Below are 20,708 nucleotides of genomic sequence, written 5' to 3'. Positions count from 1 at the left end.
AGTCTGAGGATGGTTATTAGTGAGGCATGCATGGCCTCTGGTCAAATAGCATTACATTTGCTATTATTCCTATAATATTTCTAAATTGTACAATTTATTTATTTATTTATTTATATTTGTTGACCAGGAGTGTCTGACTGGACGTAGGTCCATTTTCAGCAGAGGCCCTGGGAGAAAAGCTCCACAGTTAAAGTAAACAGACAGTAGTTACATTGGATTACATAGTGATTAACAATTACTTACAACATATTTACAGATGAAGAACATAGTACATCAGTAGACAACTAGAATCTTTATCTGTGAAGTACATAACAGACATTAACAAATGCTACAATAAGAAGTTCCTGCTGTATAATAAGTACTAGGCTTATGAGCATCTGAGCTTGCTATAATCAAGGTAGTTTGTGGAGTGGAAAGAAAGGTAGTGGTTGGATGGGGTGGGTGATATTAGAGTGGGAGTTGCAAGGGCATAGCCAGCATGTTTTTAGGTGCGCTTTTAGTAAAGTTTTGAAGTGGGTGCATGATGGTATGGAGGTAATTGTGGGTGGGAGGGAGTTCCATAATTTGGCTATGGTGCAAGAGAATAGTGCTTCACCAGCAGAGTTATTGTAATTTTTGTTGCTGGATCTTAGTGGTCTGGTGGTGTGATAGGGTTGGAGTAGATTCTGGAAGGATGGGACATTTAGTGGATGGTTTACTAGTTTGTGGGCGAGGGAGAGTCGATACCATTGAAGGAGGTGAGGGAGTTCAAGCCAGCCCAGTTCAGCAAGTGAGAGACAGTGGTGACTATGGTAGGATGCCCCTGTGGCGAATTTGGCGATTTTGTTGTAGCAGGTCTCTAGCTTGTTTAGATCACATTGCCTTAGGTTGGTATATATTGGAGAGGCATAAAGTAGGGTGGAGATAAGGTGGGAATTTGCTATTGAAATCTTTGCTGCTTTGGTGAGAAGTTGCTTATTTCTGTATAATGCTCCTAGTTTTTTGTGGACTTTTTTTATGGTCATGGATATGTGAATGGCCTGCAACTTACTGGCCATTATGTTTCTCATCCTGATTGAGGTTCTGACACCAGAAAATGTCACCCTTTATCCTGTTTGTATATATCATATATATTCATTATTCACTTATTTTGCTAAGCTGTGTCATACACAGTACCTGATTAATTACAATACCTACATGGCCCCTGTTAGACTAGCTTCCATTACAAACCTTTGTCAGTTTTCTATGTGTTTGATATAGTTGATGTAATGTTTGAGAGTTGTTTGAGAATGTAGACCTGAAATGCAGATTTGGGCAAAATATTAATCATCCTTACAAATCATAATTTGTTATATTCAAAGTTAAATGGGACATCATTTTAAGCAGTTGCTTGTAGTACTTGAAGAACCAGAAACATCTTATGGTTTTATTGCTTACTGCCACTCGGAAATGTTATGTTATTTCCCCTCTACTCTCAGAGATAAGCAGTCACCTAAGAGATTGCCTTATTGCATGCACAGTCTGTTAATAATTGTAATGGCAGGCGACCAGATTTAGAAATATGTTTGGAGATTTGGTAAAGCTTGGAATAAATGTGCATATTATATACACAGGTGTTAGGTTTAATGCTAGGCCAATGATGTTATGATATCATCAGTTTTACCAACAAACGAATGTGACTTGAGTACCTGCTTGAACTCAAACAGGGTAATGCAACATTTTTTGTACTAAGTCCTTTTTATTCAGATTTTTTCCTGAAACAATAAGGCAGTCAGATCTACTTCACACATTGACCAATACACACCCCAAACCTTCATCTCTGAGAAATCAGACTGTATACATCCCTTAAGACGTAAACCTTACAACTGCAAATCAATCTTTGCACTCCATTCATCTGGTCAAGGACGTGTTATAGCATTGTAATGTCATCAGTTATTTTTCTCCTAACCAGTTACTCCATTATCTTTCCTACCTGTACTTGTCTTCAAAGCAGAGCCTTTAACTTCCCTAGCCTCTTCATACTCTTCCCCTAGCCCTTAAGTAACTGTTTCTGCAGCACATCTGCCCAGTATGCGATAACCTGTTTACCAACCTCTCCTATCCTTCACTTCTAATCACATTAATTACCTTACCTGTGTTACACTCCTCTTCACCATGAATTGTTAATCCTCTGTCATTCCAGTATTGCACTCTCACACTTTGCTCAACCAGTTACCAGCATCAGCTTACTCTTCTCTCTTTACTCATGTCTCTCTTTCTACCCTAAGTAGTCATAGAATCAGCTGTCTTTTAATGCTTCATGTTTGCCTGCACATTGAATGTGTCTGGAGCTGCTTTGTAGGCTCCGGGTTCTAATGCCTGGATTCCGGTTACTGAGACGGAGTGCAGTATCATTGTTTGTGAAAAGATCCCAGTAGACTAGATCCAGGTTGTGGCAGCCCACCCACAGCCTGTGCCTTTCCCAGCATGTTACACGCTCAAGATTAGGCCCAAGACAAAACCTACAAAGTCTGCTGTTAACTTGCCCTGTCTTCAGCCGCATTGGTCTTAGGGCCTCATCCAAAGCCTATCTAGAAGATTTAGTCAGGTTAGCTGAGGAACTCAGGGAATTTATGAGATCTAGGTAGCTGGGCCCTGCAAAAAAGGGATCTCAGCAGTCCTCAGATTCCTATGACACAGATGAAGACCAGCTGGCATATGTTTACCAACTTTCCACAAGGTAATAGGCACATTCTTGAGTCAGAAAACACTCTTGCCTCAGCCTCTGTACTTGAAGACCACTCCTTTGGAGGTACTCAACAGAAGATGATAGAGTCTTATTACCTTCATTTCAAGGAGAAGATCAGGCAATTTGTTGGCCTGCCTGAGCACAAGCTGCTTTCTGTTCCCCCCATGACGTTGTAGATGATGTGATACAGGGCACATCCTTGCAGCCGGACTCCCAACTCCCTACCTTCAGGCAACCTGACTGGTTCTGTAGAGTCCCAAAGTCCCACACACATCTGTATAGGAATCCTGGGGCAGATGTTGAAGTGGTTTTCTCAGGTGCATGGGAACCAAGGGCTGCCCTTCCAAGAATCATTTGCCAATTAATAAGGAGGCTAGAACCCTTGATAGGTATAGCAAAAAGGTTTTGTCTGCCGTGGCCATGAGAGTCTTAAACTGCCAGTTCCACATGGTTTAATTCAAGGAATTTTGCCTTTATTAACTGAAACTAAAGCTAGAGTGGCTGGAAGACAAAGGTCTCCAAAACAAGTTGCTTGGACCTCTGCAACACCAGTTCCCAGGTTGCTAAGAACTCTCTGAAATGTGGCATTGATGCTTTAGAAGTATCAAGCAGGATAGCTGCTTCAGGGTTGGTCAACAGAAGGCATGTCTGGCTTAGGAAGCAGCCCATTCCTGACCATGTAAAATCTGAAATCCTTGATGCTGCCTTGGGCAAGGGTTACCTTTTAGGACCCCAAGCCCCAAGCGTATTGAAGAGACTAGAGGAGAAGACTAAAACTATTCAGACAGTCTAAGACTTCCTGCAGGTCTCACCACCTAGATTCAGTATCAGTAAACACTTCCCTATTAACTTGCTGCTTTTCTGCCTCTCAATCCAAATCCAAGTGCTGAAAGCCCAGATAAGATAAATAACCCAGAAAGTATCAAACTGATCCTAAAACCAGGCCTGGTCGGTCCCAGTCCCAGGGACTCAGCAGAGAGCAGCTGAGACTCAGAAAATCACCTCCCTGCCCCCTCACTAGAAAATCCCACCATATCCCAGGTGCCCTGCCCTCACCCCACAGGGTTAGGAGCAGACTGTCCCTCTTTCATAATTTCTGGAAAACCATCACTCAAGACAAGTGGGTTCTGAATATCAGATCAGGATACAAAATGCAGTTCTCTTACCTTCCAAAATTTTCAGGTATTCCAGCAGTTCCAAAAGGACAACTCAGGGAGGCGCAGGCTCAGGTTTAAGACCTCTTACAACAGGAATCTGTAGAACTGGTCTCTTCAAAGGCAATAGGAACAGGCTTGTACTTCAGGTTATTTCTGGTCTCAAGGAAGGAAGATCTTGGAAGCCCATCTTGGACCTTTCAGAGTCTCAACATTCAAAATGTTCATCTTGCAGAAGTTTCTACCCCTGATTCTCCATTGCACAATCATAGTCAGTCGTGAACTGAACTATGGCTCCCTCTATACCCCTATAGAGAAGGAACCCAGGCAGTACCTGCACTTCAGGGCAGGGGATACTCACTACCAATTTTGTATCTTCTCTTTGGCTTGTTCACTGCTACCAAAGGTTTTTATCAAATATCTGGTTCCATTAATAGTGTTTTGCAGTATAAGTGGTGTCTATATTGACTTTTAATGGAATGAACACCTTATTCAGGCAAACACTGTTGTGGAACTAGGGACATCATTCCAAATGACCATGGATGGCTGGTCAAATCTAGGATTTACACACAGTATGAAAAAATCCAAACTCCAACCAACCAGGTTAATTTTCGTTGGGACAGAGTTGGACTCTGGGTTTCAAAAAGCCTTCCTGCCTCTGGAAAAGATCCTGTTCTTTACCCAGTATTTCCAGACCATCAGGCTGTAGGGGACCATACCAGACAAAGATCAGCTTAGAACTCTGGGGTATGTGGCCTCCTGCAGCCTTATGATACCCTTGGCCTGATTGCATATGAGGAAAATCCAGTGGTACCTAAAAGTAGAACCCTGCCACCTGAGGCCAGGTGTACCCTTCAGAAATCAGAAGGGATCCCAAGTACTCTCTAGTGATGACTCATATTATGCTTGGGGTACTTATTCAGGGGAAATGATGGTACAAATCAGGTGGGTCAGCACATTCATGAAATGATGGTGGTGCAGTTTTAAAGAAAAATGGATGCCAGGCACTCTGCTGGTGAGGGCAGACAATACCATATTGATGTGGTATATCAGTAAGCAGGGGAGTAATCACTCCTACCCTCTGGGCTGGATGACCAGGAAGCTTTGGGTGATCTCAAAGGGGATGGAGCCTTGTTTCTTTGCTTAGTACTTGCCAGGGGCAGAAATCAGACTGGCAGACAATCTAGCAGATCTATGGAAGGCCCTCGAAAATGGATGTTAAAAAGGGCTATATATTCCAAAGATTCACGCATAAGTGGGTTGTGCCAGAGGTAGATAATTTTGTCTCAGAAGAAAACAGGCAAATCAAAACGTTTTGCTAACAAAATGGACCTGGAGGACAGATGCCCTCTCCTTCTCTTAGATTGGTCTGTTTCTGTGTGCCTTTCCTCCTCTACCCCTAATCCCCGAGGTATTTTAGTAGATCAGGGAGGATGGGCTGAGGGTGATCCTGATAATATCCTCTTGGCCCAGAGATCACTGGTTCTTCATGCTCCAAGGAGAAGAAGCCTTAGGTGCTGCCACTACAGGTGGATTTCCTAACCCAGAACACGGGAAGCACTATATACCCCTACTTGGTGACTCTGAAGCTGGGTAGGTGGATATCAGATGATTGGGGGTTGGCATAATTGCTGAGGTGTTTACCTCACAGGCACCGAATACAAGGTTTAATTCTCACCTTTGAAGGAAATTGGCTAGGCTTAAAATGACCCACAAGGGCAGCTAGCCTAGTACTTATCTATGAACTTGTGACTTGATTTTTATACCCTCCATAATACATTTTGATGAGGAGTCCTACAAATTATAAAAGACTCAAAGAGATCCAGCACCAGGAAGTCATACATTTCCAAATAGGCAAGGATCTCTTGCTGGTGTAGGAAAAAGGGCAGCAATCGTTGCAAGCAAAATTGCACCTAAGCCTCTCCTCCTTTACAAAACTCTACTCAAAAGGCCTATCTTTTGTTTCCACTAAGATACACTCCTGTGCTATTTCAGCCTGCTTGTAGATCCACCACTTTTTCAGACCCTACTTTGAAACAGTTCCACAATGGTATCATTTACTTGTTGCCCACCAGGAAGACTAAACTTTTTGTTAGAGAAGATTACTCTTTACCCTTTGAGCCTGCTATCTGTGCTGACCTCAAGTTCACAACCTGGAAAACTGCCCTGCTGGTGGCCATCACATCAAATAGAAGAATTTCTGAATTGTAAGCCCTCTTTTGGGAGCACTTTCTTAACTACTACACGGTCAGAGTTTTCTTGTGCACAAACCCTTCCTTTTGGCCAAAAGTAGTTTGTGAGATCTCTTTATAGCAAGCCATTTACTTTCTTGCCTTCTTTCCTAACTTCCAGAACAAAAGAGAAAGAGCCCTGCATTCTCTGGATGTACACAGTCAAATGACTGATTTTTCAAAACATTACAAGCTGAGTATGGCTGCTAGGTTTATGGCAGGATTCACCTCTGCAATTCTGCAGGGGCTTATCTCCCCTACACTGTCTCCTATCCAGCCATCTATTTCCCTCTAGCTGTGAGAATCTTCATAAAGATCATCACTCTTACAGTGAAGCACAAAGAACATAGTACAATTGTGTATCTACTTACCATAAATGTAGATGTTCCAGTGTTTTCAGTATTGTAGTAACTATTCCCTCCCACCATCCCCTCTCTTCATGTTTTTCTTGGTGGGGTTTAGGTGGGTACCCTTCTCTGTCCCTGTTAGGGTCCTTCTCCGGACCTCAATTAGGTTATCCATGCTCCTCTTCTTTCTTCCTAAAGGATGGTACTGGGCAGGCTGTGTTTCCTCCCCAGCAGGAAGAAAGTAGGACCTTAGCCCTGGGGTAAAAAAGACTTAGAAAATGGCACCCTCCAACGACACTTCATACCCCAATGTCTTGATGTCAGATGGGAGTGTGTCCACCAGGCATGTGGGATGAGGTCAGGTCACTGGTATTTAGGCCAGTAACATTTTAATTGTATCTTAGAGCATGCTTAGACAGGAAATCCCAAAGGTCATTACTGCAAAAGTGAAGACACTTAAACTCATATTGTCAGTATTACTCTGTTCACCATAGCTGTGTACTAGTGTATATGCTGCCTCTACTTACTGTCTGTTTTTATCACTGTATTTTATGCTGTATTTTTACGACTGTATTTTATGCTGTATTTATGACTGTTTTTATTATTGTATGTAATTACTGTATGGAACTTCATTCCCCGGGTCTCTGCTGAAAACGGGCAGCCCTACCCAGTAGGACATTTTCCGGGTAAACAAATGTCAAATAAATAAATAATCTACACTTATGTAATAATTAGATACACAACTGTACTTTCTTGAGTCACCATTCAAAGCAAAGAGTTGTTTGTTGTACATCTTAAGTGCATAATTTCAACATTCTAAAAATGTATCCTAGGAGAATAGTGGTATGCTGAAGTACTTGATAAGTTATGGCTGATTCTAGATGTTTTGAAGAAGATGCTGTATTGCTATGGTGAGTAAGTTTGTTTATCTCTACCTTTATCCACAGGTGAATTTATGGAGGTAACAGTTGGTAAAGATGGTGCCCCACACAAAGTTTCTACCCAGGTGCCATTAGTTGAAGTTGGAACAGAGGACTTCCTGAAGAAACTGACTTCCCAAATCACAGAAATAGTGTCTGCCAAGCTAACACAAGGTAGGTTCTGTGGTGCATCTCTGAAATATAATATAAGGAACTTATGAAGCAGATTCCAGAAAGCATGTCTGTTTAGAGTGTCATTGCTTAAAAATATACTAGAATAGGAAGACATCCCTTGTTTATGTTTAGTGTGTAATTTAAACTGGAGGATGTGGTTTCTGTTTCTGTCAGGGTTTATAAAGAATGGGATGCTGTGCTGTTCAAAAATGAAGAGTAGGATTTTTTAAATTCATATTTAAATGTTTTATTACACTGTGGTGCAGCAGTAGTGTTGTCGCCTCACAGCAAGAGGTTCTCCCGTTCGATTCTCGGCTGGAGCGCCTTCTTTGTGGAGTCTGCATGTCCTCAACGCGGTCGAGTGGCGTTCGAAAGACATGCGTGAATGGGCATGCCTTCGTTGAAGGTTGGACGTCAAGCTGGCACCTCGACACCATAAAAATCTACTGCCAATCATTAGCGGACCGGAGTTCTACTGTGGCGGCCCGTAACCGGGAAAAGCCGAAAGAAGAACAACAACATTTAAATGTTTCATTACTTATGGTTAAGCACATTATAGGAAAGAAAAGTAAACTAAAATACCTGCAAACATACAGAACATGCAGTCTTAATGGGAGTTATTCACAGTTATAGTTAAAAATTACATCAGTTAGAAAGATAAGTAATGTGTATTATCAGTCAGGTATTACCGAAGATTAAAATAAATGCTGGAACAAAAGAGTAGTTGTCTTAGGATAATGCGTGTTCATGTGTCTGTGCTTGCAAATACAATTTAACTTGAATTTAAGCCTGGAAATAGGAGTGGAAATATTCAGAAAGAAATGTAACATGACCACACTATTATAAACAGCATGGTCATGGTAGAGTGACTCAGCTTGACAAGGGCCAGGTATATAGAAATGGGAATACAGCAAGGACATATCTGGGACAGTGCTCTATAATGAGTCCATGTAGTCATGAAAACAGTAGACACCTTGCAAGGAAATAGGCCGTAGTATGAGTGGCTATATGACCCCAGATGATTGGCATGCAGGTAACTTGCCTATCAATATGCATGTTCACACACACACACACACACACACACACACACACACACACACACACACGCACACACGCACACACACACACACACACACACACAACAAAGCATTTCATATCTGCTGCATGGGTACAGCTGGAAGACCATTCAAGGGCTACACTGCAAAAATATCAGATGGTTTTATTTTGTAATGCAGAAGGAAAGGGATCTGTAGGACAATTAGAAAGAAGGAAGAACAAACAGGGGAACACAAAGAAGAACAAAGGGAGGGAGGGAAAGAGTCGTATTGGGTGGGAAAACTGGTATTAGGGTGGTGAAAGAAAGGTATATTTTTGGAGGGGGGGACAGGTGGCCTTTTTATTATGAGAAGAAAGGCATAGGGAAATGGAAGCATGGGGAAATTGTGAGTAGGAAGGAGGATATAGGGATGTAGCAGAGTTGGATACACAAGCATATTGCACAGACAGACTGACAAGGGAGATACTGACGCTGCTGCTGCATCCTCCAGACTTCATTGCTATGACAATGAAGTTTCCAAACAGCTGAAGGATAAAGAGAGTGTTTTTCAGTGTTTTTTGGATAGCTACATAATCTTTTTTGGCCAGGATTTCTTACCAGGTTCATACATAAGTAGCTGACTAAAGTCTGTAGTGCTGCTTTGTTTTCTCCTCTTGTCTAAATTTTCTTTATGTACATCTCTTCTCCATCCCTTCCCTACCCAGTCACTTTAGGCCATTGGCCTTCTGTCTCTGTTCATGATATCTGCAGTTCATTTTATTGACCTTCTGACTGCTCTGGGGAATCTTTATACTTCTTTGTTGTGGTTTAACTGGTAGTGTTTTTCAGTGAAAGGACAGGAAAAAAAGAAAATAAGTGAGGTTTTATAAAATGCAAAAAGTGTGTGCACAAAATTCTACCAAAGGATTCCACCTGAATTATGTCTGTCTGGGAGCATCTCATCTTTCAACTGACTGCAGCATTTGCAATTATTTTAGTAGTAGAACACTAAGAGAGTTTAGAAGTAAATTAATTGGTAAGGTATTCTCCCGCTGACATGAAACTGATGGGAACAGAAACCAGAATCTTCAAGGCCAGAAAAGGAGAAGAGAATGGCAGATAACCAACTTGTCTTAGAGAGATTCACTCCCTCCAAGGCTCCTCAAACATCATCTCCATTGCCTAGAAGAGCTACTTCCACTACCACAACTCTGATCAAGCTGTCCTCTCTTCCCTGGAAGGAGTTCCTCAGCACAGCAGAGGATTGTTTGCGGAGAAGATGTACAGGCAGCTTTTCATAGGTTCATACTAGGCTATCTGCCCTAGGGCATTTACAAGCCTAGCCAGAGTGTGTTTGGCTTTCGCCACCCCTTGGAATGAGGTTACTGTGCCCTTTTTAAGGTTAGTTTACTGTGCCTCTGTCTAGCAGTGACATAGAAGTGACCCCCGGGGTAAACCTACGATCTCCTATCCACTCGTGAAGATTCCTCTTGAAGAGAGTTAGTGAGGGGCTCTGTCTAACATGGACTGGGATTCTATTCCAGAGTGAAGGAAGCCTCTGGGTTATGAATCTGTCCCTCCAGCATGTCCTATTTATTTCTGTGCTGAGGTTCAATTCTCTCGATCGCGTAGCTCTAAGGGATTTGGATTTTCTGAGATGGAGCATGTCCATTAATTCTGGGTTGGACATGGCTTTGTACGTCAGGCATAGATCGCCTCTGAGTAGGTGGTATGCAACGGAGTAGAGCTGGAGTTTCTTTAGCCGAGCAGCATATGGCATCTGTTTGAGTCCCTTGATTCTCTTTGTGAGGTACTTTTGGGGTCTTTCTAGTTGCTGCAGGTGTCAGGTAAGGTACATCCCAAATGGGGCATTGTACTTAATTATGGGCCTGATGAGGGAAGAGTAAAAGGGCACAATGACCTCCCTTGATCTAGATGTGAATCCTTTCATGATAAGGTGGGCTATATAGAATGTCTTTCTAACCACTTTGGCAATGTGATTGTCAAAGGAGAGGTTACTATCAACTTGGGTCCCTAGGTCCCTAATTACTTCTTGCGTACTTAATGGATTGCCACCTATGTGGTAATTTGTGGGCACTTTGTTTTTCCCAAAGGGTATGACTATACACTTTTTGGCGTTTAGTTTAAGGCCATGGTTCTGGCACCAGTTATCCGTTTCTATGATACCCTTTTGGAGGATGCTTGTGTCAGCTGGAGAGTCAATTATGGCGCCCAGTTTGCAGTCCTCCCATGTTAGCCTGTACCTCAGAAAAATATATACCGAATAAGAGAGGTCCCAGGACTGAGCCCTGTGGGATGCCACTTGTGACTGGTTTAGAGCCTGACATGGCTCCAGCAATTCTGACCATGTGGGTTCTGTCCTTGAGCCAGTTTGCAACCCATCTTATGACATAGGGGTTTATATTTAAGCTGGAGAGCTTGTCTATGATGCCCGAGTGGGGCATTGTGTCGAAGGCTTTTGCGAGGTCCAGGTAGGCTGTGTGAACTACCTTACCCTCATCAATGGCCTTGGTGACTGTTTCAAAGAAGTCGACCAGGTTCAAGAGGCAGGATCTGCCCTTAACAAAGCTGAATTGGGTAGGATCCAGTGTCTGTAGGTCCCCAATGTCTTTGTTTATGAGTTGCATAATGATCCTCTCCATAGCTTTGCAGACCAGGCTAGTCAGGCTTATGGGGCGGTAGTTTCCAGGGTCCGTAGAAGCACCTCCTTTGTGGAGTGGGACCACTGTTGCTGTACGCCATTCTTTGAGTACATATCCTGTAGTTAGGCTGAGATTGAACAGCAGCCTTATGTGTGGGTTCAGCTCTTCTTGGAGTTCATGTAGCACGCAACCCGGAACATCATCTGGTCCCATTGATGCTGTGTTTTTTGCTTTGGAGAGGGCGGCTCTCACCTGGGCATCTGAGATGTCAGGGAGGCAACACTCTGCTGGGATAGATATTTGTCCCTTTGGGGGGGAGGGGAGAGAAGTTTGCACTGAACCTGTCTGCCAGGATGTTGGCAATGTCTGTGGGTTCAGTGTATTTTTTGTCATTATGGACTAACTCTGAGCATATCTGGGAGTTGCCACCCAGGTTTCTAACATAACTAAAGAAAGCCTTATGATTATCTTTAGTGTCTTGTGCAATTTTTCTCTCAAAGGTGGCCTTGGATGATTTTATGAGTGATCGTAGTTTTTTGCTAGTACTGATCAGAGATGCCTTCCCTTTTAGGGATTTTGCTCTGTCATGTAGTAGCTTCCTCCTTCTGTTGTATAGTGTATTTATGGCTGGGGTCCACCAGACAGGATGCCTGCCTTTGGGGGAATGGGTCTTGGTTTTATTTGGGATTGCATGATCCATGCATTCCTGAAGGTGTCCATAGAATGCGTTTATAAAGGATTCAGCAGATTAGGCCCGGGGGCCTTGAAGGATTCCACTTCGGTTTTAAGAAGTGTGAAGTCAGCTTTTGAGAAGTTCTTCACTGTGGTCTTCTGTGCTGGGGGTGGGGGCGGGATGTGGATTTCCAGTGAGATTAATTTATGGTCCGCTCTTCGCTCTTACCAATGAGGGGTATACTTCTGGTATGGAACATTGTGTCCCTATGTTTGTGATGATCAGGTCTAGTATGTTTTCCCCTCTTGTGGGAGTGGTGACTAGTTGTTCCATAGCATTTGAGTTTATGAATTCTAGGACACTTTGGGCTAGGGTGTTGGGGCTTGAGTAATGCTCCCAGTCTATGTTTGGGTAGTTGAAGTCACCCAATATGATGGTGTTTGGAGAGACCTTCATATTCTCCAGTGTCTTCAGGAAGGCCAAGTGGGGTTCCTGAGTTTGAGTGGGTGGTCTGTAGCATGCTACAAACTGGAAAGCAGTTTTGCCCACTGTTAGTTGCACATGGATGGTCTCCGATGCTTCTTGCAATGCCACAAATCTGGAGGTGTGGGTATCCTTGATGAAAATGGATACTCCCCCTCCTTTTGTGGGTCGGTCCAAGTTTTTGGGGCCGAAAAGCATGATATGAGGTGTAACCTGGTAGTGCTGGGGTGCTCTAGGGAGCCTTGAACCAGGTTTCTGTCACTGCACAGACATCGATGTTCTCAATACTGAGGAGGGCTTTGAGAGCATGCATCTTGAGATTTAGACTTCTGGCGTTCAGCAGCATTACCCTTAGTTTCTTTCTACTTGTGTTGTCTAAGGAGGTGGGTTTGTCTTTTGAGCCTTGCCTAAAAAAGGCACTATGGGGGTGGCAAGAGCCTTTGCCAATATCCGAAAGCCCATGGGTGACAGGTGCAAGCCGTCCCTTGCGAAGCAGTGTGGCTTGTCGAGCACGTCTTCCCAGGCAGACAGACACTGGATCCCCTTTGAATGACACCAATTGTTGAAATTGAGAAGGAACTTTCAAAATTGATACACTAAAAACATCCCTCAGCATCTCCTATACTCCATTATAGGTTTATCAGAAGCCCTACTTAGCTTGACTGGGAACAGATGATGTTCTTTGTGTTTCGCTGTTGCAGTCACCACACTTGGGTTATTTGCCTGCAGGTAGCCTTCAGTTGGCCTGAATACCAGAGACTTAGTATTTCTGTGTCGGTTGCTGTCGCTCCAGGACTGACGTCAGGTTGTCAGGGGTGTAAAAACAGGCAGCCAATACCATTACATCAGTCTTTCTTGCCGAGGAGCCCAAAGCAGAAGCAGTTTGCATGCGTGCCGGTTGGCCGCTACTTGAGTTTTCGTTTCCGAATTGAATCATCCTGAAGTCTTCTAAAGCTAAGTACCCCATTGGGGATCCTTTTTTCTTGCTCTAACCGATGTCAGAAAAAGTTAACAATTGTCTCGCCTGTGGAAAGCAAATACCACACCGAGATTTCCATTCTTACTGCGTCACCTGTTTATGCCCAGACCACGACGCACCTTGCTGTTGGTTTTGTGCTTTGTTCAAAGCCCGAACTATTCATAGTCAAGCCCTTATTGTCGCTAAACACTTTCGCTCTTGATCTCCGTATTCCGAAATGGCTTCGGTAAGCCATCTGACTACTGATCTTCTGAAAAAACGTAAGGAAAAAGACAGAAACAGACCGCACAGGTCCAAAACTGCCGATGACGCTTCCGTTAAGCTAGTTGTCAGTTTGCTGGTACTCAGTGAGGTGCTTCGCAACCCTGATGCCCGCTTCGATGGATTCGCAGGCTGCTACCAAGACCCATTCAGATTCCGGTATGCCGCGAGACTCTTCTTTGACTATGGAACCTGTGGATGTCTCTACCTTGGATGGTTCCGGAGCCGATGTGCAGGGACCGGCTTCTGAGGAAGTTCTTCACACTACCGATATTCGACACAAACCGACGACTTCTTTTGCATCTTCAGTTTTGTCTAAAACTGCCAAGTTTCTAAGGACAAGAGTCGAGCTACGCCTAAAAATCGACGACCCCCCCACAACATCAAATGCTTAAAATGGCAGAAGCCCTGATTATGCTGATTAGGGGAAGCCAGCCTTCCCCTGCTAAGAGAAAAAGAGACCTGCCCCCAGCAGCTTTAACAGACCAAGAGTCCGACGGCTCTGAGGTATCTGAATATGAAGACATGCCTTTATCTGCTTATAAGGATTCAGATGCAGAGGAATCCATTCCCTCTGTTTCTCCTCCAGAGGATTTTTCTTTTGGTGAAACCCTACATACATAAGAGAGCATTTCCACTGGGAATGCCAAGACTATCCTCAGTCCAAAAAGAGACTCAGAGAATTTTTAGATTTGCCACAACATAGACCTTTAGCAATAACCCCAGTTCTGGATATTGTGGATGATATCTTTATGGAATCCAGTCTAACTCCTGATACTTTACCCCCTGCTCCAAGGAAACCAGATAAGTACTACATAGTTCCTGACTCTCACAAATTCCTTTTCAAAAGTCCTACTGCTGACCCAGAGGTCATCTCCCAGGGGCCTAAAGGTATAAAAACAAATACAGCTAAGAATCCCACCCCTTCGGACAGGGATTCCAGAGCTTTAGACAGATGGGGTAAAAAAGTACACACCTCTGCAACTCTCGCCATTAGTGCATTGAATTTCCAGTTCCACATGCTGAAATACCAGCAACATATTATGGAACTTATTAAGCAAACATTAGCTACCTTTACAGACTGTGCAGAAAATAAAAGAATTACCAAGAGATTATGCATTCTGCAAGCCAAGTCAGCAAGCATACTTTGCAATGTGGCTTTGATGCCCTAGAAGCATTGTGCAGGGCAGCAGTCACTGGTTCTGTGCTGAGAAGGCATATTTGACTTGAGGAGCAGACCTTGCCAGGTTCTTAAAAAGATGGAAGAAAAAGCTAAATCTATGCATACAGGTAAAGGTTTCTTGCAAGTACAGCCTCTTAGATTCAGTAGGCATTGCCCCTCAAAGCATTGGTCCTTTCCAGCCCCCTCAAGGCCATCTCAAACTAGTCCCAGGGGAAATAGACCCCCCAGACTACAGTCTCAAGGTATGCAGAGATCTAAGCAATGGAGTGCCTCCACTTCAAAAACAGGAAGTGCTAAGCCACCCCCTTATAGAACGATTTCACAATGACTTCTCAACTCCACTCCTCACCTCTGCCCAACTGCTCATGCCCCTAGGAGGAAAACGTGTCCATCATGCAAAAACTGGACTTCCATCACCAAAGACCGATGTTTGCTCAACATTGTAACCCAGGAGTACAAATTTTACTTCCACTCACTGCCAACCCCAAAAGGGTTCCCAGGCCTTCCTTCAAACCAGTGGGCAGAGGCACAAAACCAAGTTAAATCCCTGCTCTCCATAAGGGCAATTCAACCTGTTCCTGCAGAACAAATGTGTCAAGGGTTATATTCCAGACTTTTCCTGGTACCCAGAAAAGAGGGCACTTGATGCCCAGTCCTAGATCTTTTCATTCTAAACACCTTCCTGGTGGTATGAAAATTCAAAATGCTCACCCTTCAGCAGCTTCTTCCTATGCTGGCCAAGGATGCCTGGTTAGCCACCCTAGACCTAAAATAAGCCTATCTGCACATCCCTGTCAGGGACTCATGCAGGAAATACCTGCGCTTTAGGGCAGGATCTATGCATTATTACTTCTCTGCACTTCTGTCTGGCTTATCCACTGCTCCCAGAGTAGTCACAAAATGCTTGGCTCCACCCATTGCCTACTGCAGACAGAAAAATTCAAATTTACCCGTACTTGGATGACTGCCTGATTCAGGCAGACAGTCAGGACATGCTGTTGCAGCACCTGACATTTGTAAAGAACCTTCTAACCTCCCTGGGGTACACCATCAATGAAAAGAAATCAAAACTAGTCAAAAGATTGTATTCCTGGGAGCAAGCTTGGTCACAGCATCCCAGATGGCATTCCTTACTCCAGAAAAATAAGCCTGCCTGACAGGCTACTTCACTCAAATGGCCACCAGAACCTAGCTATCTGCAAGGAAAATCCTGCAGGCCCTAGGGTTCATGGCCTCTTGCATCCTACTAATTCCGTATGCCAGACTGCATATGAGGAAACTTCAATGGTACGTAAAAAGTCTTTGGTGCCAACATTCTCAGGATCTGGAAACTGTCATTCTTATCATACCTTGTCTAAGGACAGAGTTTCTGTGGTGGGCAGCAGCATGCAACCACAACAAGTGAGTTCCCTTTACTCAACCCCACGTCACCCAGACCCTAACCACAGATGCATCAGACTATGCCTGGGGGGGATACACCTGGATGACAAGTGTATTCAGGGCCACTGGAGCCCAAGTCATATTCATCTGCACATTAACCAAAAAGAGATGCTAGCTGTTCAGCATGCTCTAACAGCTTTCAGATCCCTACTCTCACCAGGACCCCTGCTAATAAAAACAGACAACACCACAGGTATGTGGTACATCAACAAGCAGGGAGGAACCCACTCTTAGTCACTCTGCAGGCTAGCCATGGCCCTGTGGAACATGGCCTTGGACATGCAGGTCCATCTGCAAGCTCAATTCCTGCCAGGCAAACAAAACTCACTGGCAGATGACTTAAGCAGAAATTTCCTAGACCCACACAAGTGGTAATTAGATCCTAGCACCTTCAGCCTTCTGATCCAGAAATGTGGGACCCCAGAGGTGGACCTCTTTGCCTCCCCCTGCAATCACCAGCTCAGCAAATTCTGCACCAGGACACCTCACAGCAGGGCCTGGAAAGTGGATGCCCTGTCCTTCCAGTGGATAAACCTCTCAATCTATGCATTTCCCCCTTTGCCCCTTCTGTCAAGAATATTGCTCAAGATAAGACAGGATAGACCAAGGACAATCCTGATTGCCCCGGACTGGCCACGCCAGCACTGGTACCCACTACTGCACGGTTCCCTATTAGAAGACCGAAGAGGCATTCTTTCGAATGCGTCTTGGTCGAACTCAAAAGCCTGAAACGGCAAAATATCAAAGCGGCTTTTAAGCGAATTCTTTCCCTGGGAAAGAATTTGCTTGGCTTCTTCGTTACTTTGACGTTTTCGGCACTGTAGTACGGTCTTGGAGTTGGTATATATAAGTAGGGGAAGTGTGGGGGCAAAGCCCCCCACTTAATGTAATGTTTAAAGTATGTTTTTTTGTTGTTGTTGTTGGAACAGCAGTTTTTTTCCCTAGGAAAAAAATTGCTGTTTTGACAGTTCAACATTGTAAGCATTCGCTTACATAGGGTTGATTAATCACCGTTCGCTTTTTTAAGCACTCGGTGATCTAATATAGAGCCCTACTGTGCAGCCTGTCACCGGTGCCACCGTGGCACCTACCCCAGAGCCTGACCCTCCTCACTCAGCAGGGGGGATAGATGGTGCATCCGCAACTGCAAACCCTGAATCTTGCAGCCTGGCTTATTCCTTGAATTCTCCCCCAGTGACCAGCCTAAGCAAGCAGGTGCTGGACGTCTTTCTTGAAACCAGAAGACCCAGTACAAGGAAATTCTGTGCTGATAAGTGGAAAAGGTATTGCTCCTGGATTCAGTCTAAAGGAGAGGACACGGCACTGCCCTCCCAACCTCAAATCCTGGATTACTTAGCAGATCTACTCCACAGAGGCCTATCCTTCTCCTCCATTAAGATCCATGCCTCGGCCATCTCGGCTCATTACAACACAGAGCCACCTGTCTTGTCTCACCCTCTTATCAAACAGTTCCTGAGAGGGGCAAACAACTTAAGGCCATCAACTGCATGGGACCTTAACTTTCTACTGGAAAAACTCACACTACCCCCTTTCAGCCTGCAGCATCAGCAGAGTTAAAATTCCTCTCTTGGAAAACAGCCTTGCTTCTGGCCATCACTTCAGCTAGAAGAATGTCTGAGCTACAAGCAGTTATGGCTGTGGAACCCTTCATTATTTTTCATGCTGACAGGGTCTCCCTCAGGACTAATCCTTCCTTTATGCCTAAAGTGGTGTCCAGTGTGACTCTCAACCAATCTATTCATTTGCCAACCTTCTTCCCTAATCCTCAAAATAAAGGAGAAAGGATTCTGCACTCCTTGGACATGCACAGACAGCTCAGATTCTACCTGGATAGGACTAAACCATTCAGGAAATCTGACCAGTTACTACTCAGTTTTGCACCGGGGCAGAGGGCAAGGCCATTTCAAAACAGACAATTTCCAAATGTATAGCACACTGTATCCATTTCTGCTACAAACACCATGGGAAACCAACCCCTTCAGGGGGTCAGAACACATTCCACTAGGGCAACTTCTACCTGTACAGCATTCCTCAGGGGAGTCCCTACCAGGGACATTCTGGTAGCTGCTACCTGGAGTTCTGTACACACATTCACCAAGCATTACCACCTGCCTATATTTTTCAAATCCAGGGCAGGTTTTGCAACTGCAGTCCTGCAGGGCATACTAGCCAGCCCAAACTCTTCTTGACTGCCTCCACCCTTTCTTCAGCTTTGGGAATCAACCCAAGTGCGATGACTGCAACAGTGAAACATGAAGAACATAGTACAGTTGTGTGCACGTACCATAAATGTAAATGTTCGAGTGTATTCACTGTTGCAGTCCTGGTTTCCCTCCCTCAAGCCCCCTTCTCTCTCTCTCTCTCTCTCTCTCTCTCTCTCTCTCTCTCTGTGTATATTACTCACCCCTTATAGGGGTAATAGTATTGGTATTTACTTTTTACTGGTGGTGATTTTCCCACCATAGCTTAGTTCCCTATTGGGGTGCTCCTGACATTTGGGGCAATAAAAACTGATGTAATGGCGTCGGCTGCCTGTTTTTATACCCCTGACGACCTGACAGCGGTCCTGGAGCGACAGCAACCGAAGCAGAAATACTAAGTCTCTGGTATTCGGGCTGACTGAGGGATACCCGCAGGCAGATAACCCAAGTGTGATGACTGCAACAGTGAATACACTCGAACATTTACATTTATGGTAAGTATACACAACTGTACTATGTCAGCCTTCATCAAGGCCCAGCTGTGGTACTGTGTCATCTCAGCCCTGAAAGTTCCTACTGTTGGCTGAGAAGTATCACCGACTACCCATCTATCCATTCCTCCTCCATGCCAGATTTCAGCACCAGCAACTGTTACATCAGACACCTTACTGCAGGTGGACCTTGAGTTTCCTACAATGGGTATCTCATTGCCAGTGACAACACCAATTACATCAACACTGAGTGTCACTAGACCCCAGCCATTCAGCTCTGTAGCTTAGATACCGATGGTGATAATATTGATGGGTATGGTGTCATTCCTGGTGTCAGAATTTTCAACTTTTGACCCTTTGAGACTGAAGGCTTCCATCTTGACATCAGCACCAGGGGGTATGGCATAAATGGTCAAGGCGGGCTCCTTGGCATTGGTGTTGGCCTCCACTTTATCAGCTCCATTGACTCTGGCCCCCTAGCTCTTCAGTGGTATTCATGGTGCAGAAGGCAGCTGAACCAAGCTCCTTTGTGTCCATTGCATAAGTGGTGTCGGTTCTGCCATGAGACACCCTAAAAGCTGGACACTTGTGCCAACCACCATCTAGACTGCTGTCAGGAATAGGGGATTACTAGACCTGATCTGGTGAGATCTGGAGCTCATTCTTCCAAGGAAAGTTTGGACAAGGACTTTCACCCCAAGGCAGAGAAAGTGCAAAAGAAAGCACTCAGACTCCCCCTCTGAAACTCCTTTTCTGAATACAGATGATCCCCATCCTGAAGTCAAATCCTTCTGCAAGATATTGGAGATGATGAGGCAGAGGGGATCATGTTCTGAGGGGCACATCTTACAGGAGGTCTATAATTCTTCTCCTCCTGCAGCATGGGTAGTCCCTCCCAGACAAACTGGTAGACATGATTTGCAACAAATTATGGAAGGAACTGGACATGGCAGAGCACATTCCTTGGAAGTCCAGCAAGAGTCACAACATACCCCCAAAGACAGGTCACACTGGGGCAAGGTTCCTTTTGTTGAGTCCATAATGGTTGCTGTGGCCACCAGGAAGGACATTCCAAGAGATGCTAAAGTTATCCATCCTTTTAATAAAGACTCTAAGATGATGGATAGATTAGGGAAGTGGGTCGATGCGTCCACTATCTTCTCTTTTAGTGCAGTGAACTACATGGTGCACATGATTCAGTTTCAAAGAGAAGTTGCCAACAAAAACATCAGAAAATGTGAAACAGTTGCCAGCTGGAGAGCTCTGTTCACAGTTGGATACACAGGTAGTTATGATGAGTACTGTCTCTTTGCTGACCATGTGTCTCACACATAATGCAATAGATGGGGCAGTAAGGACTGCTGCATCAGAATTCACTATGAGAAGACAGGATTGGAGGTGCATTAAGATTTCCTTGGAAACTTAAAGGTGACTTTTACTAATGTCCCCTTGACAATAATACACTGTTTGGGCAACAAATTAAGGAAAGACTGTTAACTTGTGAGCACAAGGCAAAACACTGACTGGTGTGGGAGTTAAATTCATTGCCATTTAAAGGACTTTAAGGTATAGTGAAAATGAGGCAATGAACTATAGACTGTTAACTTGTGAGCACGAGACAAAACACTCACTGCTGTGGGAGTTAAATTCATTGCCATTTAAAGGACTTTAAGGTATAGCCAAAATGAGGCAAGGAACTAATAGTTTTGAAAATCTCAGTAGACCCTGAATAGACAGCAGCAAG

The 20,708-nt window shown here is 44.3% G+C and overlaps 1 protein-coding gene across 1 annotated transcript in view; it reads left to right on the top strand.

Moving 5' to 3' along the window:
• OBSCN (obscurin, cytoskeletal calmodulin and titin-interacting RhoGEF) overlaps positions 1–20,708 on the top strand; it is a 4,979,884-nt gene that overhangs the window by 4,594,121 nt on the left and 365,055 nt on the right. The window contains exon 79 of the mRNA XM_044066040.1: positions 7,387–7,533. Within this exon, the coding sequence (XP_043921975.1) occupies positions 7,387–7,533 (147 nt within the window). The remainder of the gene's footprint in view (positions 1–7,386; positions 7,534–20,708) is intronic.

The sequence above is a fragment of the Protopterus annectens genome, chromosome 3.part0, assembly GCF_019279795.1.
Source record: "Protopterus annectens isolate FY-2018-M chromosome 3.part0, PAN1.0, whole genome shotgun sequence".
NCBI lineage: Eukaryota > Metazoa > Chordata > Ceratodontiformes > Protopteridae > Protopterus > Protopterus annectens.
Note: the sequence above shows the minus strand (reverse complement) of the source record. Positions and strands in the feature narration are given on the sequence as shown.